At 39.5% G+C, this 13,042-nt stretch overlaps 1 protein-coding gene across 1 annotated transcript in view; it reads right to left on the bottom strand.

Moving 5' to 3' along the window:
• Positions 1 to 13,042, bottom strand: part of Kcnh8 (potassium voltage-gated channel subfamily H member 8) — a 383,313-nt gene that overhangs the window by 173,326 nt on the left and 196,945 nt on the right. Inside the window, exons 4-5 of the mRNA XM_052745629.1 lie at positions 9,072 to 9,199; positions 3,287 to 3,527 (exon numbers count right to left, since the gene is read on the bottom strand). Of these exons, the coding sequence (XP_052601589.1) occupies positions 3,287 to 3,527; positions 9,072 to 9,199 (369 nt within the window). The remainder of the gene's footprint in view (positions 1 to 3,286; positions 3,528 to 9,071; positions 9,200 to 13,042) is intronic.

Here is a 13,042-nt window from a genome sequence, read left to right as displayed (position 1 = left end):
AAATCCTTTGCTCTTAACACTCCATTTAGGCCCCTCCCATTTGTCTCTCTATTGTGTTATTCCAGAGTCCTGGTGAAGAGTTCAGTGACTCAAGGCTAAGATGACCATACAGAACACAACAGTGCCATGGCACCCTTCTTTCCTATGGTGTTCAACTTTCTCAGATGTCCCTGAAGAGACCAAGTTGGGTGCTTATAGTCTTACAAAGTAGCCTCCAAAGTTAAGCCTTTTAGAGTAATTGGTAACCTCTTTGTCCCTACACTAGACACCAGCAAACTGAGACAACTCACAGCTCACTCCCAGGACTCTGCACACTCCTGCGTGCACACCCCTGGGCTCTTTGGAATTTTTAGGATGGGAACGAAGTAGACACCTGCTGAGCCAGCTTGTGTGACACAATCTGTAATGTTCAAAACATGGCTACGCTGTAAGGTTTGGAAATAAAGCACCATTGATGAAAATTATCATTTTTAAAATGGCTACTTATTCAAATGCTACAGAAAGTAGTAAGGTACCTTCATAACAAGGTAAAAAGCCACAGAAATATGCAATGGCAACATCAGGTCTCCAGTGCTATGGCAGGTTTAGTCAACGTGAGCCTGTCTTACGAAACACTCCACTCAACTTTTTGTCCCTTTGTTCATAACAATGAGGCAGAAAGTAAAAAAGAGAAGGTCCAACTTCCTGTCTTCTTTCCATGAATACAGGAATTTACAGGGAGAGTCTCTGTCATCTTGAGTGAATGTGGCTTACACAATGAGACTGAGAGGGCAGCCAGGAGTTTCAAGTCGCCTTGACTAACTCTGTAGTCAGATGTTTTCCTCCTGATGAATAAAGCTAGGCATGGCATTTTTCAATCATGCCAAAAGAGCATTGCTAACTGATCTGCGGAGGATGAGTTCTGGGGTAAAGTAAATCCAGCAAGATGCTTGTAAATCACATTTAAATAGGTTTCTTCAGCACAGACTTTCTTTGAGGATTTACAGTGCTAAAATGTATTATAAATCCCCCAAAGAAATTTATCATCTCCCATCTTTAATTCTGACTAAGAAACTTTTCTGCATGCAACATTTAATTTTTCCACATCTGAAAAGTACACATATTGCCTAACACTGGCACTAGTGCAAATAACAAAACATTTTTTTTTAACATCATCATTCAGGCACAATGAAACTTGTCCTTCCCAAGCCCTCTTTAATGGACCTGGATGGACTGAACAGTTCAGTGGTGAGGCTTAGAAGCCTCTAGGTAAAAACTAATAAAAGTGGTACAAATACTTAGTATTGTAAAGATCTAGTACTACAGGTAGAATGTATTTTTATTCATAGTGTTATTTTTATTATCTCTGGCTTTGAACATAAAGTTTCAGTGTGCAGCCCCATCTGGCCTTCAAATCTGGGTCTTCCTGCTTCTGTCTGTGGAGTGGTAGAATTACAGGGGTGTGGTGCCATGACCTGCTATTACTCCACGTGTCATAACTTATTTATAACTAACCATTTTTGACCACCTTTAAGAAAAGATGCACATGATAAAAGCCAGGGTAAACATAGCAGGAGAAATTGTACTATATACCATCTTCAAAAGTGTTATAAATTGTCCACGTGCTTAAACTCATTTAAAAGAGCAAGGTAGCAACAGCAGAAAATTGCAAGCAAATCCCTATTGCCTGTGACACTAAGTCAGTCAGCCAGGGATTCCAGGCAGGGTTTCATAGTGCTGGCAGAGACGTGTCTCCAGCTGTAAGGTGGTCGTGGCATAAACACAACTGGGTAAAAGCAGCAAGAGATTAGTTAGTGGTGGTGGGTGCTGGGTACTGTGAGAATTGATTTGCTACTGAATCAACAGACATTACAGGAAGAACACAGAAGAACTGAGAGCAGCATCAGAGGAACAGACCAGTCTCCATCAGTCTTCCACGGGAAAGCATACCCCAAAAAAATAAATCTTTCTCAGAGTGTGAGTTCTCATGGGCAAACAGGCCATCCTCTGCCTGAAAGCACACAGTGTCAGAACGGATTCCTGACTCCATGAGTTTTCAATTCTCAAATACCAGGACAATATGGCCAAGAAAAGTCAAGAAACAGCTTTGCCCCGATGAAGGAACTGTAAATAGGCACATTAGAAAGTTGATGGCATGTGTCCTTAACAGACACTCTAACCTGGTACTTGATGAGACCATGTGAACTTATTACCTAGAAGGAAACTAGGCTCAGATATGCAACAAAAGCCCGAGTCCCTCAGAACTTTGACCTTGATATTGAGAATGTTTCCAGGGTGATGACAGCATCATTGTGTTAGTCACAAATCCATATGAGGAAACATCAAACTAAGAGGAGATGAAACCAAGTGGACTGGGAAATAGGCACATCCAATATGTCTGTGACTTTATTCTAAATTCAAGCTGTAATGGTACAATATGCTGTTTCATCATGATCAAACAGATTACTTTATTCTTATAATTTCTTCATAATGCATGTATTTAATTGAAAAATATTAAATTGATTTTATAGCTTTCCCCAGGTACGCAACTAGACATCATTGCCATCTAGTGGTCTAACACATTACAGTGACCACTTTGGGGGTGTGAGCTAGGGTCCTAACAAGCAGGGCTCACAGATGCAGTGATAACCGTGGCAGGATTCATGGGGAGCAGGCACACCTGTCTAGAGCAAACACATGCTAACATTCAGTCACAGAAAAAGGTCTATACAGTCAAACCAATATCAGTCTACTGAAATCCTCAGGGTTCTAGAGGTAAATACTGGGAGCAATCATCCTTTGGAGTCTCCTTAGCTAAAATCAGATACTACCTCTCTTGATTATCTTAGGTAACTAAGCCCTCTGCTTTCTCTTTGCTTCTGTAGGCAGGTCACTTGCTGAGTCCATTTGAAACACCATGAAATAACCACACCCTTAGGATATCCTGAACCATTCTCTGATTCTACTTGTGGGTTTTTGCTAAACTCATCTCTGACTTTGCATAGTTAATATCTCCAAGGATGTCATAATCCAAACAACAGACACTACATCTTCCTTTGAGCCATTTATTTTAATAAAATAAATATAGAAACATGGGGTATTAGCTTAGATGTTTCAACACAGGAACATCAGGAAAACTGGAAGAAGCAGTTTTCAGAAATACAAGCATATGAGTCTCCAAAATTTGCATTACAGGCTGAGACACACTCTGGAAAATGAACCTCAGTTCAAATTTTCCACAGAAAATTCTGGAACATACTTGCTTCCAACCTGCAAATCTTTCAGATGAGAAGCTACTGGATCTTACCTATAATGAAAAGAATCTCCACTGCAATGTCACTGACTGTTGTGCTCCGAGTAGTGGACAGGTCCTCATTGCCAATGAAGCACACGTTGTAAGGTACTGTCACAGCTACATAAAATGTTGCCAGCAGAATGAGCCAGTCCCAGCCAGCTTTGAAAGTGCTGAAATGCAACAGGATGAACTTGGATTTTTTTGCATCAGAAACCTTATACTCTGGAAATGCTGGTTTATCTACAAACACATTCTGTGGATAAAGACACAAAGAAGAGAAGGAACAAAGAGGTATATAATTAGAAATGGAGACTGAACAGCCCTAAATGCTCACTTAGGAGCCAGGACCACCCACGCATTCAACATCAAATACCTTACAAGTGACTTGTAAAATCAAACATGAGTCTACTGTCCTGTGCTACCCAACTGTGCCGCAGTCCACTACAGGCTTCATTGTGATGCTGGTCCCACAAGATTCCAAGTAAGATGGAAATCCTGTCACCCAGGGAAGATACAGGTCACTGTAACACCATGACCTATCTGTGATGCTGCTCTACAGGAAAATACTGAATCTCATTGATAATTGTGCATAGCACATATTATTGATCTTAGTAGTAGACATATATTCCTGTTTTATGTGTTTATAATGTGGTCATCTTACTACTGGTTCAGAGTGTGTTCCTATACATTTAAAAAGTTCACTGTCAGCATTTAGTATATACGCTACAGGTTCATACATCATCTGCTGAACTCATTGCTTACTGACACATTGAGTGATTGGCCAGCAAATCTATTGGTTTATACACATAAATGCAGATGCCCAAGGAAGCAAAGGAATTTGTTGAATCTCTTGAAAATGGAGCTATAAGCATTTGGGGGACAACTGACATGGGTAATGGAGACCGAGCTCAGCTCCTCTGTAGAAGCAGTATATGTTCTGAGTCATCTTAAACTCTAAGCCATCTCCAGCCCAGATACACACGATGTAGATTTTTATTGGCACCCTCTATGGGGTTCCTACAAAAACAAAACTACCCTAATAACACACTTCTTAGAGCATGTCCTGCTTGTTACTGAACTAAAATTAAACAGTGATCTTTGCTATATGCACAGGATTCTGTAGATTGTGACTGTTAAATGAGTAATCTAGATTTGGGTCTTAAACAACAAAAAGATGATTATCTCAAGTGTCATCTAAAAGCATCCAGTTGCAAGTGTCTTCCTATACATAATGGAACAACAAAGGCATATTTGCATCTTCCTTAGTATGAGCACAGTCTGCAGATGGGTGGATTTCAGATGACAGTCGTCTTTGACCTGAGATTCTGCTGATGTCAGCAAAGATATCTTCCCATCCTCCACCCCCACCCCACAAAAGGTAGAGATGACCAGCATTCAGGTGCAAACATCTGCTTGCTTTCCTCTAAAAATATACTAGGTGGCACATGCTTTTGTGCATTGTGGGTGTTGGTGATATTTTTTTAATTGGAACCAAAACCTAATTACTTTGACTAATATGGATAATATATTCAGCAATGGACTACCCAGTAAGAAGGAGAGAAACAGCTACTTAGGGGAGGAAGGTAACGTTTGCCACACAGCCAATTAACAAAGAGTAGCTAGAGCTTGTGATGGCTGCTGAAGCACTTTGCTTTGAAAGCAGTTCAAACCGATGAACAATTCCCTTGTTGCTATGAGACAAAAAGAACCTCAACAAGAGCAAGTGTGGAAATTCCACAAGCATGTGGCCTGGTACTTATAGACTTTGCTTTGACCTTAATTAATGAAAAATGCAAGAAAAGTAATGAGAACTTAGATTTGAAATTTAACTTGAATGAACAGAAAAGGTTTTGGATGTATAGTACTTGTAGGCTGCAGTATTGGTTCCTTGTCTCAGTCACTGAGGGAAAGGCAGATAAATATAATTATGTGTTCAAGAAACTTCAGAGCAGAGGATTCCAGGGACATTAACAGAGATAGGACTTGGAATTATTGGTTCCGCCCCTTGTCTGAGGGTAGGGGTTCCCAGCACGTGTCTACTTCCTTCTAGTAAGTCTCCTTAGTCATACAAGCATGTCAGGCTCACGCTCCATGGTGGGCCACTGTTTCACTTCCGGATGGTTGATTGGTGCCACTGCCTGTGTTCTATCCAACTACCCACCTGTTAGTTGAGGGCGAGTTCCAAAGCTGGACTTTGCCATAAAACTGAGACAATGGAATACTTTGTATGTTTGTGGGGTATGTGTGTGGGGAGTGTTAAAGCCCTTTAAGAGCATAGAAAGGAGAACTGGGGTCCATAAACATTCATCTTCCCAATGTTGATTAGGTACTTTGAAGTTATAATAGCATATAATAAATTCTTGTTTTAAAAGTTTATTTATTTTGTTTTATGTGTGTAACTACTTTTATCTGCATGGGTGCCTGTGCATTACATGTATACCTGGTGCTTATGGAGGCCAAAATGAGGTATCAAATTCCCCGGAAAAGGAGTTACAGGCAGTTTTAATCTACCGTATGGGTACTGGGAACCAAACCCAGGTCTTCTTTAAGACTAGTAAGTGCTCTTAATTGATGAGCCATCTTTCTAGTCCTATACATGGCAGATTGAGTTATAACTTTATTCCTAAATATTTATAAAGGGAAATTATCAGGAGTTACCAGGAATACTTTATGCTTCTATCTAAATAGCTACTATCTTTACCATTTTGTTGCAGTGCCTCAGATTGTACCTAGTGTGAGAGAAGAAGACCTAGAGGGAGGACTGTGCACTCATGGAAAGGTATCTACTTTGTGTCACATTGATTCCATTTAACTCTGCAATGCTGAGACAAAAGCTGAGCAAGATGTGAACATCTCTCAATGTGAACGGCATGGCGTCAGTTTCATAGACTCAAATATGTAAGTTAAAGTTACTGTCAAATTATTGTTTCAACACATATTTAAAAATTACACTTAGGAGTCAATCCATCTCAGGTTTGAATTAACTTTTGAAGGGTCAATAATTCAATTCTGCACACATCATTACACAGTCACCTGAGTGAAAAGACTATACCAGAGTCTCTAACAATCAAGCCAATTCTTAGAACCATAAATGATACGCATGTACACAAAATTATGCAATCTATGGAAACAGGGAAGAAATATCACAGTGTTTATAATCCTCAAACATATGGGGCTTGTCCAAGGACTAAGACAAGGTTTTAAACAAAAAAAATAGATTTTGAGCAGCTGTTATTTCTTAATTTTGAGGGGTATGCTTTAGAACTAATAATGCTTGAGTTGGTTAATTTTTATCCTATGAATGATCCAAATGCATTAGTTAACTCCAAAGCCCAATTAAGATGTTGGTTTTCTAAAGTATTTTTCAATATTTCTTTGAAACTCGCCTCTGAATGCACAAGGGGGCAGAAAAATCTTCTTGCATTCACTACACTGGGTGCACCTGACACAGGCCTGACTTTGATGATGTACTAATGAACAAGCAAGGCTTCCTGCTTGTGATATTGGGCACGGCTAGCATTTTTCTTAAACTCCTGAGGGGCTCTCTCCTATGACCTGTACAACATTTATTTCTGCTGGGTAGACCAGCTTCATTCTCTTCTCATTTCATAGAGTAAATAATCAAAATCAAAAGGAATTAAGGTCTTTTCCCAACAGTTTCCAGGCAAACTTAGAGCTTAAGTTAAAGGTATTACCTCCTATTCTCAAGCCTGGACACAGGCCTAAGCAGTTCCTTTGTCTGTGATTGCAGTATAGGATCATCTATAGGGAAAAGCTATTCAACAACATGGCAGTGATTTGAGGCAGAAAATTAAGGTCTGAGCCCTTTAGAGAGTTTTAAGAAAAAAACCCAAAAGTTGGTTTCTCCCCCTTTGTTAAGATGCACCTAATAAAAACAATACACAGTACTAGCCTGTGGTGCGAACTGAATAACAGAATGTAAAGAAGGAAATTTTAAATAGCTAGTGTGATAGAATGTTCGAGGTCATTTTTGTGTGCATGGGCTACTGCAGCTAGAATTGCCCTAAGACTGTTTTCCAGTAAGTGCAGGGCCTCTTCTGCCCTTCCTTCTCTCTTCCTGCTGTCTGATCATTAGGGGCTCTCGATCCTGCTGAAAAGGATGCAGTGATGGAGGCCAGTGCAGACTTCACACCGGCTTCAGAAGTCAGGGCACCTGTGCTATCAGTGTCTCTGGGCTGACTAGGCATTCTCAGTTACTACCCACCCTCTGAGGTTTATACTTCTGAAATGAACAGCAGCAATTAAGCAAGTCACTAAGGATTGAGAGTTATAACTTTTTTCATACTTTATACTTTTTCATACTTTTCAAGCTTTATAGTTTGTTAAATGTAGAGGGGAAAACAGCAAGGCTCAACAAATGCTCTTTAATCTCACTGAGACTTGCAGTATTTAAGTGAATCTCAAGTAAATGCTTCTCAACTAAAGCAAGAAGACAGTGTGGACTTCCAGCATAACCAAATCTCTGCATATATGCATATCAGTGGCACACACACACACACTAAAACAAAACAGAAAACTATCATAGTAAGTCAGAACAAAAAACCAATCTTCCACCCACCACCAACTGTGTTGGACGTTCCACAGGAGGGAATGGCAGAACAGCCAAGGCTTGCTGGATGACTCCAGGAGCATGAGTGGACCAGAACACTGACTGTGACTTCCAGAAAGGAACAGCATTAAAGCCAAACCACATTTGTAGTGTATTCAACTAGCTCGCCACACCCTGGGTTTAGACACCTTTCTTTGTTTGCTATAAGCACAAAAATCGATACTTTGAACACCTGAAGCAAGGCTTGTTTCATCAGGACATTGACTGTAAGGCTCTCCATGGTGCCGATTGTAAAGTAGGGCTGTAAAGCATCCTGTGTCCTCAGCTCCCAGGACATCTGGACCAATCTCAAAATTCCAAAGGGGTTCTGAATCCTAAATACTAATGTTTCTGAATCCACTGGCAAGTTAGACTGAGTGTTCATTTTCCACGCATAGTCACCCCGCAAGCCTGCACAGAGTCTAATGACTGCACACTGAAAAGCTGTGTTTGAAGGTGTACATCAAAACAGATATTGTTCTGGTTTTCTCCACACAGGTGAAGTACCTTTGTGTTTAAAAACCAGTTAAGTATAAATTTCTTGAGGGTGTGATGTGTGATTAAAACTCTATGAAAACAAAACAAGCAGCTTTTACTGGCACAATGGCCCTTGAGAGGTGAGCACACTGGTTCAGGAAGCAACCCTTACTGTAATTCACTGAAAGTAAAACTGTATAACCTAATCAGGATAGCTTGTGATTCCAATGTAATGCGATTCAACTCACTGTCTGAAAGTTTCATCTGTTTTGTACAGAGTGAACTCTTAACTGGAGTGATGACCTGTATTGGCCCATGGTTCCCTAGGTAAAGGCACAAAGGAGGATGGGGTAGAGAGTAACATTGACACTGAAATTAAATTTATAAAGTAGTCACTAACTATACATGTGACCTGCTCCACTGTCCTGTGTCTCAATCCACAGAGTCTGTCTGGTGTGCCCCCCTCAGTACTCTGCACTCTGACAGAACTGTAATCTCTGTGCTGTCCTACCACTATGATTGCACACGTTTCACAGAAATGCCTCATGACGCTGGCCTTTCCTAGTTTGTTCTTTACAGGCAAATGCAAGCCAAAGTGGGAAAAAGAAAGCTGAAAAGTGCAATAAATGAGTAATTGGAACCTTTCCTTAGTGTATCAAACATTGCTCTCCAGGGGAACTGGTGTCCACAGTGTACACACACACCACCTACATTATTTATTTTCAATTTGTTCTTTTCTCTTCTTTGCAGGTGTCCTGAAATGTGATACAGGACGGCTCGACTTCGTCTCCGGGCTGAGTCAAAGTGGGTCCCTGCTCTTGATCTTCCTTTGGCTCTGTCTGGAGGGAAATAAGACTCATCAGACAACAGAGAATGCAACATTTCATCTCACAGATGTCCAGTTCTGACAGGTCATTGCAAGAGCATACAATATTTTATGTATTTTCAAACACTTGAAATTATCTGATGGCTCCTGATGACATTTATTTTAACTTTAGTACAACATTATTTACTTGTTTTTCATCATTATACTAACTGCATTGTTACTTAAACATCAAAGTAAAATATACATGAGAAAGAAGGACCATGAGAAGTTCAGTGAGCACAGGATTCTGCTTCCCCCTGCTCTATCATACTCCTATTGCTAACTCAACTTAACATTTAGAAAGCTTCCCTTGCTAGGTAATTTCCAAAGCAAATGTAGAGATCACATTTAAATTATTTTTCTTTGTATCAATAGAAAGGTGATAATAAAATTGTTTATAAAGTTTTCTAGTTAGCATTAACTGTCAACTTGACACAGCCTTGTACATTTTACTATTTTCCATTTTGAATTTAAAAAATTAATTGATTCTTTGAGAAGTCATACGATTTATTTTGATCATATTCATCCCCAGCTCCTCCCCTTAACTCCCACCAGACTTGTCCCCATCTCTCTGACCCCCCGATTTCATGTCCTCTTTTGTTTGTTTTATTTCATAAGCCATTGAATTCAATTTGTGTTGTTCATACACTTCTGGGTGTGGGGTCATTCACTGGAGTGTGGTCAACCTACCAGGAGCCACACCCGTAGAGAAAAGTGACTCTTCCTCTGTCAGAAGCTGTCAGCATCCATAGCCCCTCAGCTAGGGTGAAGGTTCATGAACTGCTTCTGACTTCATGCTAGGATGGTGACTGGCTTGATCTTGGGTGAGTCTTCTGCAGGCATCCACAGCTGCTGTGATAATGGTGAGTGCAGTGGTCCTGTCATGCCCAGAAGACACTGTTTTACTCTGGCCCTCACCAAGCTCTCTCTCTTAAAGGTCTTTCTGCCCCTTCTTCTTAACTTCTGCCCTCCTCCTCATCGATGGTCCCTAGACCTTGGGAGTAGGTATGATATCTGGTTTGTGGCTGAGCACTCTACTTAGCCTCTTCTCTGCAATTTGACGAGTTGTGAGTTTCTGCATTAAACACTGTCCACTACACAAAGAAATTCTTCTGATGAGGTGTGAGAGCTGCACTAATCTATTGTCTGAGAGATATGAACTTTGAAGACAATTTAATACTATGTCCTAAATGGGGCAAAATAATAGTAGTAGGTTCACCCTTGGGGACTGTGAGCTTGCTGACCATGAGTTCCTGGATAGATTTGCAGCAGGTTCTAATCTAGTCAGAAAGTCATTGGTTCCCTAATTCATGTCACCCTTGCATCCAAGGGTGTATCTTGTCACGATGGTTATTCTTGTAGTTCACAGGGTTTGAAGCTGGGTGGGACTGCTGATGACCTTTTCCCCACAGAAACCTGCACAGCAATATTATGAGAGCTAAGCAGCAATGATGGAGCTTCATGGAGAGTACCAACTTCTTCAATTTCTTGTCATATTTATGGCTGAAATTTTATTACTTGATTTTGTTCTTTATGTAGCTAAATTTTTTTATGTTGTCAGGCTTCTTCATTCACCTGCTTCTGGTGACAAGACATTATTATCTTGAAGAACTAAAATTTTTTCACAGAAAAATTATTTTTTAATATGTATGCATGTTTCTTCTGATGTGTTCATCTTTTTATTCCAGAACTTGACTTTTTTAAATAAAATATACTACATTACCATAGACTCAAATAACTAATAAAGATTAAAACCCACAAAATAAAAACACTTACATTACTTATATTATTGTAAATGTTAAATGTTCAGATAAGGTCTTCATGTGTTAACTTTTTATTTACTTAGCATCTTGCATATTCCACTTAAAACATAATTATTAGTAGAATAAGAGTAACTTAAGCATATTTCAATCTACAAACACCCTGAGTTTTGTGACAATGTCTATAGGAATGTGGTAAGACCAGCAGGATGTTTATGAAATATTAGTTGGTTGCAAAATGACAAGTAGAATTATAATGCTATTAAGAAATGGACCTGAGCTGATATTTATGACAGTCAGCTGGTTCCCTTCTCATGGGGAAATCTAATTAATAGCTGAGATTGTCCGAATTAAACATCAGTAATTCCATCATCTTAAAAGAAAGGCCCTCAAAGGGGAATGTCAAAGAAACATGTTTATCTTAGTCTTGGCTCTAAGTAGAAGCAAAATATATTCCCTGAAATCTGTCATTACAACAAACCCTTGCCCAAGACTGGCTGTGAAAAACCACTCTACTTACAGGACCTAAAATCTCCTTTTGCTTCCTAGCCAAAGAAACAAACAAAATTTGAAATTCAAATAATTTACAAAGCAATTCATTCTTCTATAACAATATACATACAAAATATTTAGTTCAGAGGTACTTATAACATATATGCCTGAACACATCAGTAGACACATACACACACAACACAGGTGTGTAGTTGTGGGAATAACTGCAAATCAGTCAAATGTCCATAAATAAGTGCTGTAAATTGCAATCCAGGTATGACAGAGTATTATAGTCCCAATTATCTGGACTTAGGTGAATTAAACGTAAAATAAAAGAAATCCTGTCTATTAATACAGAAATATTTTATGTACACTATTGGAAACACAAATAACAGAAAAACATCAGAGACACCATGGCAAGACTTTTAATTGTATTTACATGAATTCAAAACTAAACAGTATATAAAATAGAAGTGATGTAAAATGATATGCTACCACAATGCTAGTAAAGAGCCAAAGCAATTCAGAAATGCCATCTCTAGCTGGTCTACTACACCTCTTACTAAGTGATGCTGATGCTTGTCAAATTCCACTGCTCAAAGTGGATGTTAGGTGTATGCTGGTTAGAAAAAAAAATTTATAGTACATATATTTTACATTTTAATTTTGAAGTATTTTGCAAGAAAGCCCACTACCCACTCAGCAGCGGGTCAGATTCAGTTCTTTGGAGTGGTAGTGTGACTGAGATAGAAGACTTGGGGTTGAAATCTGAAGAATGAATGCTGGATGAGAAGAGGCATAAGAGGTGTGGCCATTAACCATAAGGTTAATACAAACTGTGATAGTCTTGGGAAGAGAAAGCTCAGCATCTCTGAGGACACAGAGGAGTTACAGGAAGTCATGAGGCATGCAGAAGTCTGCAGGGCACCTGGCACTTTTGAAGCTATGTGGGAATCTGCCCCCTGGTTCTAAGTCAGCAGTTCCCAACCTGGGAGCAGTGATGCACAGGTTGAGAAAGGCTGCTCTAGATTAAAAGAACATTAAAATGTAATAAAAATCGTGAAGACACTTGCTACAGTGAGGAAGAAGAAAGACCATGCTGTTCACGTTTCCTATCATCCCATCAGTGGCCTGTCAGACATATCTAAGGACCACGGTATGAACTTTGAGGTAACAGATCATTCTTTTTTTGGTTATTTTTCACTTAGGCTGGCCTTAACATTCTAGTGTTCCTGTTTCCAGCTCCTGACCACTGAGTTTATACGTGTGTGTCAGCTAGCTTAGGAACAAAGAATTCTAGTGATAGCTTTCTGAGAACAACTCTGAAAATGTCTGGTGCCCAAACTAGAAAAGCAAATACAACAGGAAAACCATGTACCACCATCTTCACAGATGCAGAGAAGACCCTAAATAAATCATTAGCAAATTGAATATAAAATTAATGTACAATTATACCATATTCCTTCAGGCTTTTGACAAGGATGGTCCCACCTCAGGGAATACAGAGGCCAAATGATCATTCCATGAAATATGGTCATGGAAAATCTATTAATATTTCTTTTAAA

This window comes from Peromyscus californicus, unplaced genomic scaffold (genome assembly GCF_007827085.1).
Source record: "Peromyscus californicus insignis strain IS unplaced genomic scaffold, ASM782708v3 Scaffold_19__1_contigs__length_69161282, whole genome shotgun sequence".
Classification (NCBI taxonomy): domain Eukaryota; kingdom Metazoa; phylum Chordata; class Mammalia; order Rodentia; family Cricetidae; genus Peromyscus; species Peromyscus californicus.
This window is presented reverse-complemented; position numbering and strand designations above follow the sequence as displayed.